This window comes from Pristiophorus japonicus, chromosome 15 (assembly GCF_044704955.1).
Source record: "Pristiophorus japonicus isolate sPriJap1 chromosome 15, sPriJap1.hap1, whole genome shotgun sequence".
Classification (NCBI taxonomy): domain Eukaryota; kingdom Metazoa; phylum Chordata; class Chondrichthyes; family Pristiophoridae; genus Pristiophorus; species Pristiophorus japonicus.
The window spans coordinates 140,701,934-140,718,067 of record NC_091991.1 but is presented as its reverse complement, the minus strand read 5'-3'; the positions used below and the strand labels follow the sequence as shown (position 1 = coordinate 140,718,067).

General features: G+C 41.1%; 1 protein-coding gene across 3 annotated transcripts in view; it reads right to left on the bottom strand.

Annotated features, from left to right (window-relative positions):
• LOC139281088 (ubinuclein-1-like) overlaps positions 1 to 16,134 on the bottom strand; it is a 99,565-nt gene that overhangs the window by 61,427 nt on the left and 22,004 nt on the right. For 2 of the 3 annotated variants that reach the window (XM_070901023.1, XM_070901021.1), the window contains exons 6-8: positions 15,419 to 15,890; positions 10,865 to 10,935; positions 6,146 to 6,275 (exon numbers count right to left, since the gene is read on the bottom strand). In XM_070901023.1, coding sequence (XP_070757124.1) covers positions 6,146 to 6,275; positions 10,865 to 10,935; positions 15,419 to 15,890 — 673 coding nt within the window. The remainder of the gene's footprint in view (positions 1 to 6,145; positions 6,276 to 10,864; positions 10,936 to 15,418; positions 15,891 to 16,134) is intronic. The other variant, XM_070901022.1, reaches the window with a different exon arrangement.

The window sequence follows — 16,134 nt, the reverse complement described above, 5'->3', positions numbered from 1 at the left end:
CCTGGACAGTCTTGTGTTTACACAATCCATAGCTGTATCTTTAATCTTTAACAATGGCCAAATAAACAGTTAAATGTTGCTCACTACTAAAAGGTAATCAAATAATTAGTACTATGCATTTTGAAAAACAAATGCTTGATATGCAAATTGTGTCAATTGGTTCTATAAAAATAAAACTGAATCATGCTGTAAAAGGTGGTGCATCAGTTGCTTGCTCCTGCACATAAACTGGGCAGCAACTTGAATACTGCATTTTAAGTTAAAGCCAAGATTCAACATGAAAGATCTAAATGTTTCACAATACGACATTGGGGCTCACCTAAATTGTGGTAAAATGTGTAACCTGCAATTAACGATTTTTGAAAAAATTTAATTCGGATAATTACATTTTGACAAGGAAGCAAATTGTTGGCCCGGAATATGCAATGAGAATAATGATGAGGCTATCAGTGTTCACCGTTATAATGGAATCCGGCAGCAACTTCTGGAGTATGCGCATGTGCAGTTAAACGCAGAAATCTAGAAGTTGCCATCAGAGATACCCTGCTCCCCCACAGGGTGCACTGTTGCAGTCCTCACTGATAGACTGTTTTGAAATGACTGCAACGCCGTGAACTTGCTGTGCTTGTCCAATTGTTCCATGTTAAAAACGTCGGAAAATGTTAGGTCTGGTGCATTCACGAGTGAGTTTTTAATGGCGCAATAAAATGATAATTACTGCTGAACAACCTCTCTGGCCCTGAAAGATTAATTTTAAAATTGTGGAGTACCATTCCCTCAGAAAAAAATTAGTGATGGGATTTTTGAAAAGAAATTAAAGTATATATATTTTTTAAACATTTTCTGTCTTAATCCCATTTGTATTTTCCTATCTTTATTTTGCTTTCCATACATTATTTAAATCTAATTTATATTTCCTGCTTTGGTCTCCATGTATCTCAATGAAGATGCTTCAATCTGATTGAAGAGCTTCGGTATTGCTTGTCCTGTTCACAGATGCCGTAGATCCCCTATAGAGGGTGCAGTGCTAGAACAGGTGCCGGATTAGGGGAAATTTTCGCTGACAAGTCCGAGAAAAGTCCGTGGGCAGCTGTCAGCGAGGTTAAGGCTGAGCGCCGTTCCATCGTTGCTGAGAGCAACTTCCGGGACACTATCTTACAATCTTTAGCCAAAAATATACAATTTTATGCTGTGCTTAAAAAAAAATCCAAGATCTCCCCTCCCCCTCTAATTTCTGTCATTTCCCCTCGCAGAACATTCATACCATATATTTATTCTCAGAATAGTAGTAACTTATAGCTACAAAAGCTGTGTTTGTGTTTCTAGTTTACAGTTACTGTTGATCAGTCAGTTGTAAATTTAAATATGTTTTCCCAATATAGGGCCCAAGTTTCGAGCCGCGCCTAGAACGGCGCAGTCCCGACCTGGACGCCCGTTTTTCGCGCCACAAAGTGCGCCTAAAAAAACCCTCCGTATTCTCCACCTCCCTGCAGGTCCTCTGGCCCTCGGCGCGGCGCAGCGCAGCAAGAGCTGTAGGGGGCGGAGCCAGGTCCCTGCGCTGAAAACAGTGCCGGGACCTCTGCACATGCGCGATACAGTGGGCACGCAAGTGCAGTAGCTCCAAGCGCCCGAAACTGTGTGGGAGGGGCCCGAAGCACGCAGCCCCTAGCCCTGGCCGAATGGCCTCACTGGGGCTGCGTGAATAAGGCTCCTCCCACGGCCAGCTCCTGCTTCCTCCCGACCCGACTCCCGCTTCCCGCCTCCGACCGGACCCGACACCCGCTTCCCCGCTTCCCGCCCCCGGACCGGACCAGACACCCGCTCCCCCCCGCCCCCGGACCGGACCCGACACCCGCTCCCCCCGGACCGGTTCCGGCCCCCGCTCCCCCCGGACTGGTTCCGACCCCCGCTCCCCCCCCGCCCCCACCTCCGGACTGGATCCGACCTGACCTCCCTCCCCCCGACCTGACCTCCCTCTCCCTCCCTCCCCCCGACCCGAACCGAACTGACCTCCCTCCCACCACCCCCCCGACCCGTCCCAACGCCACCTACCTGTAAATCTGGTGCTGGGGACGGGCCCTGCCCGAAGTCTCGGGCCCGGCCCGTTCAGCCTCCCTCCCCCTTCTCCTTCCCCCCCCCCTCCCAATCTCCTCCCCCCCCCCCCAATCTCCTTCCCCCACCCCCCCAATCTCCTTTCTCCCCAATCTCCTCCCCTTCCCCCCCCCTCCCCCTTCCCCCTTCCCTCCCTCTGCCCCCCCTCCTCCCCCTCCCCTCGCTGTCAGAAACACAGACACTGACAGACAGAGAATGAGAGACACACAGACAGACAGAGAGATAGAGACACTGACAGAGACACACTGAGGGGGGCATCCCAGCACGCTGTTGGAGGGCTCCCGGTGCTGCAGTAGGTAAGTAGAAAATGTTTTATTTATTGATTTAAAAAAATGATTTCTTATTAATTTTTTTTGATTGATTTATTGGTTGATTTATTGATGTATTTATCATTTATTATTGATGATGGCTCTTTATTTGTAAAACTGAAGTGTTTAATGTTTGTAAACTTCCCTTTAAACACCCCCCCCACCATTCCCTACGCCTGATTTGTAACCTACGCCTGATTTTCTAAAGTGTAGACAAGGTTTTTTCGAGCGTACAAAAATCTTCACTTACTCCATTCTAAGTTAGTTTGGAGTAAGTTTTCACTCACGAAACTTTGAAATCAGGCGTAAGTGGCCGGACACGCCCCCTTTTGAAAAAAAAATTCTGTTCCAAAGTGAAACTGTTCTAACTGACTAGAACTGGAGCAAACTAAATGACGAGAATTCCGATTTCTAAGATACTCCGTTCTACACCAGTTGCTCCTAAAAATCAGGAGCAAATCATGTGGAAACTTGGGGCCATAGAGTGCACTCTCTCTCCCTGTAGCAGCACACTCCACATAACGAAGCCCAGACAGCTTAGGTGCAAGGTTGGCAACATCAAAGGATTAAGCACCAAATGTGTGCAACGACATCTCTGGAGTTTAGCCAGCTAAAACCATAGAGGCTATTGCACAGCACACTGGTAAATTTCTTGATGTTTGCTTAGCCAGGATTGTCCTATCCATTATTGCACTAGCTTGCAGTATTATGTGAAGCAGAGTTGGAAGAATCCCAGACCCAGCAACCAGTTAATGAGCCAGCCTGGCAGTATCATCAACAGTGCCCTGAATTGCTAAAGTGAAGCCTGGCTCAGATATCCAAGTATTGAATTTGTCACGAGAGTTGACTTGGTTTGAATCTTCCACCCTGGTCGGTCATCATGAAGCCAATACTAACCCAAAGGGGCTCCGCTTCCACTCTCCCCAGGATAGTTTGTGTACCTCTAATCTTTATTCCACAAATAATGATGCTGATGTAAAATACCAGTAACAAAGCTATAGTGTTGAAATAGTTTACCATAAAATCTATGTTATATTTATATAAGAACATAAGAAATAGGAGCAGGAGTAGGCCATTCGGCCCCTCGAGCCTGCTCCGCCATTCAATAAGATCATGGCTGATATGATCATGGACTCAACTCCACTTCTCTACCAACTCCCCATAACTTTTACTTCCTTATCGCTCAAAAATCTGTCTATCTCCACCTTAAATATATTCAATGACCCAGCCTCCACAGCTCTCTGAGGCAGAGAATTCCATAGATTTACAACCCTCAAGAAATTTCTCCTCATCTCAGTTTTAAATGGGTGGCCCCTTATTCTAAGACTATGTCCCCTATGAATGGAAATAGCCTCTCTGCATCCACCTTGTCGAGCCCCCTCATTATCTTATATCTTTCGATAAGATCGCCTCTCATTCTTCTGAACGTCAATGTATATAGGCCCAACCTATCTTCATAAGTCAACCCCCTCATCTCCGGAATCAACGTAGTGAACCCTTCTCTGAACAGCCTGTAATGCAAGTATATCGTTCCTTAAATACGGAGACCAAAACTGTACGCAGTACTCCAGGTGTGTCCTCACCAATACCCTGTAAAGTTGTAGCAGGACTTCTCTGCTTTTATACTCTATCCCGCTTGCAATAAAGGCCAACATTCCATTTGCCTTTCTGATTACTTGCTGTACGTCCATACTCAGTGTTTCATGCACAAGGACCCCCAGGTCTCTTTGTAGTGTAGCACTTTGCAATTTTTCTCCATTTAAGCTATAATTTGCTTTTCTATTATTTCTGCCAAAGTGGATAACCTCACATTTTCCCACATTATACTCTATCTGCCACATTTTTGCCCACTCACTTAGCCTGTCCATATCCATTTGCAGACTTTTTGTGTCCTCCCCACAATTTGCTTTCCCACCTATCTTTGTATCATCAGCAAACTTGGCTACATTACACTCGGTCCCTTCATCCAAGTCATTAATATAGATTGTAAATAGTTGAGGACCCAACACCGATCCCTGCGGCACCCCACTAGTCACTGTTTGCCAACTGGAAAATGACCTATTTATCCCGACTCCGTTTTCTGTTAATTAGCCAATCCTCTATCCATGCTAATATATTACCCCCAATCCCATGAGCTTTTATTTTGTGCAGTAACCTCTGATGTGGCACCTTATTGAATGCCTTCTGGAAATCCAAATACACCACATTCACTGGTTTCCCCTTATCCAACCTGCTAGTAAACATCCTCAAAGAACTCCGGCAAATTTGTCAAACATGATTTCCCTTTCATAAAACCATGCTGATTCTGCTTGATTGAGTCATGCTTTTCCAAATGCCCCGCTACTGCATATCACATCAAAGTGCTTCAATCAATAAATTATTCTGTGAAATGTAGGGAATGTAGGGAAACATACTAGCAATTCTGTACCAACAGCATCCCACCAACAGCATTGAGATAATTGACCCGTCAATCCTTTTTTAAAAAAAGGCAGTATTGGTAGAGAGAACATTATAAAAGTCAGAATACTAGGAGAATTCTACTCTTCAAGAGGATCTTTAACACCCACATGAACCACCAAATTAATAGTCCAGGCTTTGCTTTAATCTTTCATACAACAAAGTGACTGCTGCCAATGAACTGGAAACTGGTCAGAAGCATTCTGTGCCTAAATGTTAACGTTAACCAATTCAACTTTGAATTTTTATTTTCTTCAGTTCGGCAGCAGTGATCTCTTTTCCCCACCCCTCCCCTCCTTTCTCTCTCACAAATCTGTATGAAGTACCAAAGAAAACCACTGGAACTGCACACATGCAACTACTTTATTTCGTTGGCAGCAGTCACGTCCTTCATACAATGTAGCACTGGAGTGTCAGCCTTGATGATGAGCTTATATAAGGCACAAACAATCAACCTTCCATTGCACAATTAACTTGAATGCAAGTTTCCCAGCAAGTCTTCGGAGATGGTTAATTTGATAACTAAGGAGCACAGCAGTAGCATTTATTAGATTACAAACTAGTCTTGCCCTGATAATTATGGCAGTAAACTGTGCCATCCTTACACGTGATTATGAAATAATGAAGACACAGGAATATGCATCCAGGATTGGCAAGAAATCATGTTGCATGGCATATGCTGGTGAAGACTGTACCCTGTGCTATGTTGGGGAAAGATGAAATGCATGGTCGTATGCTAACTGTACAACTTTTGCTCATTGCTTTAAATATAGAACTAGCAAATGTTTTAATCAAAACATTATTAAATTACCGAGCATTAGTACATTTTTCAAAATTTAAAGATCCGCTTCTGAACCTCAATGAAAAAGACACTTAATTCATAAAGAATTGAAATGTTAGATGAAATATAAATCCTTCTAAGCTTTAGTCTTAAAAATAAAATACTCCATATGCAAATTAGTTTTTCAGCAAAACAAACAGATTGACTCTTGGAAACAACACCCTTGAACTAGTATAATAGTAAATTGTACAATCAAATTTACAGCCAATTTAACTAAAACTAGTAATAGAAAATTCTTGTATATAAGAAAATATAGTTCTTAGACATGGTTATATAGTGAACTTGGTTGTAATTATACATCTTTAGACTGTCACAGCTTCTAAAAATATGCAGCAACAACCTTTCTATAAACACAATTTCTTGAGGTTAGAAAAACCAGTTATAGTTGCACAAATATATATCTTGAACACTAACTCCTGTCAGTTACCTGCTCATTCATGTGCAGTTTCTTTGCCCTTTTGACCAGTGTGTCCTTACTGCATGGTAAGAAGGATGCCAGGTGTGCATAAACCCCAGAGCGGGCCTGACTATTCAATTCACGGGATTGTAGCTCAATACTGAAAGCACAAACACATCACAAATAGATTCAGAGTGCACAGTGAAAGTCTTCCAGATGCAGCATCTCATGATTGAAACCCAATACACCCAAATTCCTTCTGTAATAAAACCTCCCATTTATGCTACCACACTACATATAACCATTCTGAGATTATTTAATTTTAAGCACGGTAGTTCAAACAGCACCAAGATAGAGACTGTGAAAACTTAGCTGCTTATTTCTGGATTTCAAACTATTATTTCTCTCCACTAAGTACTCAGATGACAAGAAACTAATTTTGCCATCCCATCAATCTTGTTATTTATATCATGAAACCCGTGAAGTAATAATATGGATGACACATTATTGTGCTTTGTTGACACCATTTCTTTAAGTAGCATAAGGAATACGGCATGACAGCAGAAACACAAAGGTAAATTGTACAAATTAGCACTCCTGGCACAGAGCTTCACATGATGACAGTGGGAATCGAGAATTCAGGTGGAGAGAGTAGCTGGCCCTGCACAACTCCCCAACCACTAAAATGAATTAGAACATAAGAACATAAGAAATAGGAGCAGCAGTAGACCATACAGCCCCTCAAGCCTGCGCCGCCATTCAATAAGATCATGGCTGATTATCGACCTCAACTCCATTTTCCTGCCTGATTTCCATATCTGTGTAATGAGACAGGATTAATAAATGTAGAGGATCCTTTAGGAATGAGTGACCATAACATAGTTGAATTTCAAATTCAGTTGGAGGGCGAGAAAGTTGGCTCTCAAACCAGGATCCTAAGCTTAAATAAAGGAGACTACAAAGGTATGAGGGCAGAATTGGCTAAAGTGAACTGGGAAAATAGATTAAAGTATGGGACAGTTGATGAGCAGTGGCAGACATTTAAGGAGATATTTCATAACGCGCAACAAAGATATACCCCAATGAGAAGGAAAGACTGTAAGAGAAGGGATAACTAACTGTGGCTAACTAAGGAAATAAGGGATGGTATCAAATTGAAAACAAGGGCATGCAATGTGGCCAAGACTAGTGGGAGGCCAGAGGATTGGGAAACTTTTAAAAGCCAGCAAAGAACGACTGAAAAAGGGAAGATAGATTATGAAAGTAAACTAGCATAAAATATAAAAACAGATAGCAAAAGTTTCTACAGGTACATAAAAAGAAAAAAAGAGTGGCTAAAGTAAATGTTGGTTCCTGAGAGGATGAGACTGGAGAATTAATAATGGAGAACAGGGAAATGGCAGAGATTTTGAACAAATATTTTGTATCGATCTTCATGGTTGAAGACACTAAAAACATCCCAATAATGGATAATCAAGGGGCTATAGGGAGGGAGGAACTTAATACAATCACTAATAAACCAGTACTCGTAAAATAATGGGACTAAAGGTGGACACGTCCCCTGGACCTGATGGCTTACATCCTCGGGTCTTAAAAGTAATGGCTGCAGAGATAGTGGAAGCATTGGCTGTAATCTACCAAAATTCCTTGGATTCATTCTGGGGCGGTCCCAGCGGATTGCAAAACTGAAAATGTAATGCCCCTATTTAAAAGAGGAGGCAGACAGAAAGCAGGAAACTATAGACTAGTTAGCCTAACATCTGTCGTTGAGAAAATGCTGGAGTCCATTATTAAGGAAGCAGTAGCGGGACATTTTGAAAAGCATAATTCAATCAAACAGAGTCAACATGGTTTTAATGAAAGAGAAATCATGTTTGACAAATTTGCTTGAGTTCTTTGAAGATGTAATGAGCAGGATGGATAAGAGGAAACCAGTGGATGTGGTGTATTTGGATTTCTGGAAGGCATTCGATAAGGTGCCACATAAAAAGTTACTGCACAAGACAAAAGTTCATGGGGTTGGGGGTAATATATTAGCATGGATAGAGGATTGGCTAACTAATAGAAAACAGAGAGTCAGGATATATGGGTCATTTTCCGGTTGGCAAACAGTGACTAGTGGGGTGCCGCAGGGATCGGTGTTGGGTCCTCAACTATTTACAATCTATATTAATGACTTGGATGAAGGGACAGAGTGTAATGTAGCCAAGTTTGCTGGTGATACAAAGATGGGTGGAAAGCAAATTGTGAGGAGGACACAGAAAATCTGCAAAGGGATATAGACAGGCTAAGTGAGTGGGCAAAAATGTGGCAGATCGAGTATAATGTGGGAAAATGTAAGGTTATCCACTTTGGCAGAAAAAATAGAAAAGCAAATTATTTTTTTAAATGGAGAAAAATTACAAAGTGCTTCAGTACAGAGGGACCTGGGGGTCCTTGTGCATGAAACCCAAAAAGTGAATATGCAGGTACAGCAAGTAATCAGGAAGAAAAATGGAATGTTAGCCTTTATTGCAAGAGGGATAGAGTATAAAAGCAGAGAAGTCCTGCTACAACTGTTCAGGGTATTGTCCACACCTGGAGTACTGCGTACAGTTTTGGTCTCTGTATTCAAGGAAGGATATACTTGCATTGGAGGCTTTTCAGAGAAGGTTCACTAGGTTGCTTCTGGAGATGAGGGGGTTGACGTATGGTGATAGGTTGAGTAGGTTGGGCCTATACACATTAGAGTTCAGAAGAATGAGAGGTGATCTTATCAAAACATAAAAGATAATGAGGGGGCTCGACAATGTGTATGCAGAGAGGATATTTCCACATAGGGGAAACTAAAACTAGGGGACATAGTCTCAGAATAAGGGGCCGCCCATTTAAAACTGAGATGAGGAGGAATTTCATCTCTCTGAGGGTTGTAAATCTATGGAATTTTCTGCTCCAGAGAGCTGTGGAGGCTGGGTCATTGAATATATTCAAGGCTGAGATAGATTGATTTTTGTTCTAGGGGAATCAAGAGATAAGAGCATAAGAAATAGGAACAAGAGTAGGCCACCTGGCTCATCGAACCACTCAGCATCCACAGCCCTCTGGGGCAGAGAATTCCAAAAATTCACAGCCCTCAGTGACGAAATTCCTCATCTCTATCCTAAATGGCCTATCCCTTATCCTGATACTGTGCCCCCTAGTTCTAGATACACCAGCCAGGGAAAACAACCTCTCAGCATGTACCCTGTCAATTCCCTTCAGAATTTTGTATGTTTCAATGAGATCACCTCTCATTCTTCTAAACTCCAGAGAGTACAGGTCCATTCTACACAATCTCTCATCATAAGACAGCCCTCTCATCCCAGGAATCAATCTAATGAACCTCCGTTGTACTTCCTCCAAGGCAAGTATATCCTTCCTTAGATAAGGAGACCAAAACTATGCACAGTATTCCAGGGGTGGTCTCACCAAGGCCCTGTACAATTGTAGCAAGACTTCCTTACTCTTATACTCCAACCCCCTTGCAACAAAGGACAACATGCCATTTGCCTTCCTTATTGCTTGCTGTACCTGCATGCTAGCTTTCTCTGTTTCTTGCACAAGCACACACAAATCTCTGAACAACAACATTTAAAAGTTTCTCACCATTTAAAACATATTCAATTTTTCTATTCTTCCTACCAAAATGAATAACCTCACATTTCCCTACATTATACTCTACATTATGTGAATTGACAGAAAATCGTACGGAGCACGCTGACCTTCACACCTATTCCTGATATGCACTCCTGGTGCACGCAGCTCTGTGCTAATTCACAACATTTATCTCATGGTATAATAAGTAGGGCTATTTTGAAATTTTTTTTTTGAAAATAAATTGTATACATCTAAATAACTTAGCCTGGTAGTAGAGATATAAAATTATTGGCTAGTTTTGGTTTGTGCATCTAATCAAACAGTAAAAAAGAGTCTAACTGTTTGGTTGGAAACTTTGAGTACTTAAAGATATTTTGACATGTCATCCTTTATTCAGTAGTCATTCTGACTGGTCTCACCATACACATATTCCAACTCAATATATGACAAACAGATCTTCTAAACTGGGCACAATATAAACACTTGCCGTTTATTATTTAAAGTTAAAACCGTGTTTTCTTTTTACAAAATGCTAATTTCTAAACTTTTACAATGATTAGTTCAGAACTCTCATGAGGCTCAATACTTCTAAATAATTCAAATCTTCAAATTGTCCATTCTGTTTAGCTTTTTTGCCCAACTAAATTCAATTTGCACAATAATTTTTTTGCTTCATTTCTACAGATGGGAAACTTAATTACATAGAATTTACAGCACAGAAACAGGCCATTCAGCCCAACTGGTCCAAGCCGGTGCTTATACTACACATAAGCCTCCTCCCACTCTACTTTGTGAATCCTATTAGCATATCCTTCTATTCCTTTTGCCCTCATTTATCTAGCTTCCCCTTAAATACATCTGTGCTATTCACATCAACTACTCCATAATGAAGTTTCTCCTGAATTCTTTACTGGATTTATTAGTGACTATCTTATATTTATGTCTCCTAGTTTGGACTCCCCACAATTGGAAACATCTTTTCTACATCTGCCCTATCAAACCCCTTCATAATTTTAAAGACCTTTGTTAGGTTATCCCCTCAGCCCTTTTCTTTTCTAGAGAATAGAGCCTCATATTTTTAAAATACAGCAAATGTTCATTGCTTTACAAAAAGAGAGATTGTATCATACTTACTTTAGCAGAATATTATTGACATCTTGTGTGAAGAATTTCTGCTTCCCCTCTCCTTCTGAGGCTTTGGCAGCCTACAAGACAAGAATATCATCAGCTTTTTTTCGTAACTTCAGGTCCCTTCTAAAGCCTATTTTAACTGGATTAAAGAGCTGCAGTTTCTGATGATCTTCAGCACCAGTTTTTCATATACAAAACTGAATGGCAACCAAGTACTACAGAAGAAAAAAAACAGTTCAATTCAGTAGCCTTCTGGCCACTTCGCTTTTAAAAATAATCTTAAAAAGATATCAACCAAGTTTGAAAAATATATCTATAAAGATCAATACTAATAAGAGTTCACGTCTTGTTACGAATGTAAATTTTTAAGAGTCACTCAGCTCATCCACTTTCCTAACACACTCTGGATTAATTATTTAAACTTTAGAGCCAATCAATGTTTTATAAATTCAGAAAATATCAATGAGCAAAGTCATGAAAGCACACCTCAAGCATTCCTGCACAGTTGGATTCATCAGTGAACCAGCTAAAAATGTTAATCCACTGGATTCCTGACATTGCCCATTTCAATTTACCGGCCATAAACTCGTCACACATAAATAAAGGAATTCTTTCACTCCAATGCAAAGCTATTTTGCTCAGATAAATAAATCAAAGCAAAGCATTTGCCAGACAGTTTTTCAGTGACAACTACAACTCTCTACAAACTTTAAGTGACATGTCCTTCCACTTTAGGCACTCTGAATACAAACATGGTCTCAGATGCTGTATCTTGACTTTGGTTTCCCGCCCATAGTGCACATTTTACCTCATCGCTCTGCAGTTTAGTCACCATTCCCCAAGCTTGCTTTCTCCGAGAAAAAAAAAGCACCTGTTTAAGAAGTTCATTCTCAGAATTCTGGGTCTTCTTTGTTCTGAAACTTTTTTCTATTTTCTTTCCTTTCCTTCCCTGCCACCCCACCCCACCGGTCCTTTTCCTGCATTATCAGCATTTTAGTGTTTATTGGGTCATTGTTTGATTACAAAATACATTTGTAAAAGAAAATGTTGATCAATTATGTCTTGACAAAATAAGTTAATTGTTATGGTCAAACAGAGTTAGAAAGTGGAGGATAATGGAACCAGTGAGGGGATATGGAGGGCAGTATTCATTTCAAGAGTGTGAAGGGGTAACTGGGCCAAAGTGGAGGGACAAATAGATGGAGATTAGAAGGAAGGGAAGGAGGGAGGTGGAGGAGAAAGGATAGAGAGCAAGGCAAGGTCAAATAATTGTTGGTAGGTAGGGGGTGGGAAGGGAACACCACTGATGAGTTACTGAGGGCCCAAGTTTCCACATGATTTGCGCCTGATTTTTTAGGAGCAACTGGTGGAGAACGGACTATCTTAGAAATCGCAATTCTCCACATTTTTTTTTCTGCAGTTCTAGTCAGGTAGAACAGTTCTACTTTGGAACAGAATTTTTTCTTCAAAAGGGGGCGTGTCCGGCCACTGACGCCTGATTTCAAAGTTTCCACAGTGAAAACATACTCCAAACTAAGTTAGAATGGAGCAAGTAAAGATTTTTGTCGAACTGAAAAAACCTGTTCTACACATTAAAAAATCAGGCCCAGGTTACAAATTAGGCGTCCAGAACGAGGTGGGGGGGGGGGGAGGGGGGAAGGGAACTCATTAAATTCTACAATAAATCCTTATTTATACTTCTACAAATATTATAAATAAATCCAACCTGAATAAACATTTATAAGCAAAGAAAAGATTAAATAAACCATCTTCCTACCTGTGTGAAAGTGCATCAGGCACGGAGAATGCTGCAGGCGTTCGTTCCCGCGGGGGGGGGGGGGGAATTAAACAGCCGTTTTGTTCCCGTGGAGGGGAGGGAAGGGAACAGCCATTTCGTTCCCGTGGGGGAGGGGGGAAGGAGACAGTGAGAAGGCTGCAAGTGCTGATGTGCTGATGGCAATGTGCTTTTATTAAAAAATGTTCAAAAATTAAACAGCTACAAAGAACTACAAAAATGGCTGAGTGCCAATGTTTTTTTCACACTGCGCGTGCGCGAACACTCCAATGCGCACGCGCAGCGTTGCCGGCAGGAAAAAAACTAATTTAAATAGTACCCGCCCCCTCCCACTTACAAAATCAGCGCGAGTGTAGGCTCCGACCCCCTGGGCGCCACGCCAGGCAGACATGGAGCTGCAGAACGCTCCAGAATCGGGAGGTTTTTTTTAGGCGCCGTTTTAGGCGCGAAAAACGGGCGCCCAGCTCGGAGGGGCGCCCGTTTTTTATCATGTGGAAACTTGGGCCCTGAGTGTTAGTTTAGTTGTTTGGCTTGCACGACCATGGTGCTTCAGTTCATTTATGATACTAGTACATTATCTTTGGAATCCGAAGAGCACTCGCTGTTATGTAATGGTTTCAGTATCGACTACACAAGAGGAATCATCAAGAATAATCTTGGTGTCTCCAGCCTCATTAACTTTGGTAAAACTATATTAGCCCAAGCCCAGACTCCAACTTACCACAGTAAATTTGTCCTTTAAGTTGATCCTGGCATAAAAGTAAAACTTGAGTGTGGGATAGACGTCATATTGAAATGATTTGGAGTCGGTTCATTAGAAATTATACCCAGATGTTCTGTAACATGTGCCCCATTCTACTCACCACTTTCATTTTCTTCTAGCCACTATATCAATATACAACATTGTACATGCCACAAAATGACTCCTTTCAATGACACAATTGCCTTGTTGAGAACCATTAGCGTAAACAGACCTATTCCACGCAATGCATCAATGTAGATTCACATATTGAGCACTAATGAAGCATTACTAACACAAGAATTGTACCTTAAAGATTGGACCACATGCTCATGAGGTCTTTTGAAAATGATGAATACAGATTGAATGAGGTATATAGTCCTGCAGGTGGGGGTCAAAAAGTTATAGGGTGGCATCAAAGATTATACAGGATGGAGAGGAAGGGGAAAAAGGAATGCGAGTGTAGCCTTTCAAATAAATTCCGCTTTAACCACTGGGTAAGGGCATCACATGAAAGTGCCCTTCTCAGCAGTAGCAGTACAGACATGTTCAGTCTCTAGAGAGATCAATCATGGGATCATTTTACACATTTAGTGCCTAAACAATCATAGGGACATAAAAAAGGAACTAAAGTTCTATGATCAGATTCTGAAATGAATGAATACCCTGATGCCTTTAACAATACACAGATGTGTTATACGAGTTTCCCATGTCGTTTACCACCCTTGTGCGCCTACTTTGACATGTGAATAATTATTTGCCAATAATGGTGTGAAACCATAGAGTTGTTACATTCGCCCTTAAGGCTTACGCATTTAGTCCATACAAAAGAATGGCAAATATAGCTAATCTCATTCAAATGCTACAACTGATTCCAGATGATATTTAGACACATTTGATGGGTATGCTTTACTTGTGTTTAGCTTTCCCTATTCCTATTTGTAAAGTGTTATAAAATATTCTTTATGTTAAAAGGTGCTAAATAAATGCAAGTTGCTATACATGAAAAGATTGATTACTTTACAAAAGTGATAAAAGCAGGTTGGAAATGACAATGGCTTATGGTATCAAAGCTACAGAATACTCAGTGGTACTTGAGTAGACAATGGTTGGTACAGTTAGAGCTGATGGTGAGAGCAATCACACAGTTCTTCCCACCCAGTAGCTGCAAGTGACACACAAAAAAATAGCTTCCATTGGATTGTTACCTCATATATATGGAATGAACTCTGCATGTAACCTTTATAATAAAAACACATCACATTCTTACTGGTCTCCTATGCTTTATGAACAACAGGTATGAGTGGAGAGCTCTACACCCATCCTGCAATTTGGTGCAACCTTGTAACACAGATCCAGGCCCTCAACAGATACCAATTCACCGTCTCCCCACCATAACCAAAAGGTGAAAGTCTTGCTTCAGCAGATAATATGTGTAGAGAAACACAGTTTTCTGGCTAGAGGCTCATATTTTAATTTTTTGGGGGAGGGGGGGAATGTGCCTTATATGGAATATGAAAAAATATTAAACCGTCTTTTAAAAAAACATCTATATTGTTTTATTCGGTATTACTCTTTGGGAGTAAAACCTGATGGCCAACCTCCAGGAAGAATACAGCATAGCACCCTTAATACAGTCCATTAAAGCTGCTGGCCTGTGCATCACATTTGACCTTTGAGCCCTGTCAATCCAGCCCTCAAATCCTAAGCAACTCAATCTTATTTCTTACTAGTTGGTTTGTCCTGTATAAATTTTGTGGGCCTGGAGGTTTGTGCTGTTGCCTCATTGGTGGATAAATCCTAATCGAATCACCAAGATCTGTTAGTATCAGCAGCTTGGAGAGGGGCAGAATTAATGGCATTTAATTTTTTAATTTAAGTATTGTATGTGTCCCTGCGGGTCCACGGTACGTACCCATATCGCTTTTGAAGACAAAAGCTCAGACACTTTTCTGTATTAGAATATCTTATGCCATTTTGATTTCTTTATCTTCCTGGGTTAATTGTTTCTCCTGCGTCTTACCTGTGTCAGTTCGTTAATACGTTTTTCTAGTAGTGCTGGAAGTCCTTCGGGCAATGTGGGGATCTGCTTTGGTATTTGCCCCACTGTTGAGTACTGTAATACAGGCAGAGGATCGCTGCCATCATCAAAATCGTTAAGGGGGCTCCCTGGGGGAGAGGAGTCATTCAGAAGACGTTCGAGATCTATTTCTAGGTCTACAGTGCTGGCCACTTGCAGAAGATCACTGTCATTAGCTGATCCAATAAGTGAAAGCAGAGGGTCCGAAACATTCATGTTTATAGAGCTGGTGTCTGTTTCGTGAGGGGTGCCAACCACAGTTTGCGGGATAGGCAAGCTCTTCTGGTCCTCTCGTTTCTTCAAGGCTTCTTTCTCCATCTCAAATTTTTTTAACATCTCTCTCACACCTAAGGCCCCCATGTATTTTTTCTTTTTCTTTTTTTCTTCTTTATGGACATTCAGTGGCATAAACCTACTGATTACAAAAACATCATACATCAGTGATGGGAAAAAATAAAGGACGCCCAGAACGAGATCAGTGTTTCAACTCAAATTCATCAAAGGAGGATCGGAGTACTCTCATCAATTAAAATACTCATCAGTTAAGGGTCCATAAATGTATACAATACAAACATAATTTTACCTGAAGCTTTTAAACAGAAGAAGTGTGCATCATTAGGACAATCAATAGAAAGGCTACATTTGCAACACTTGTAATA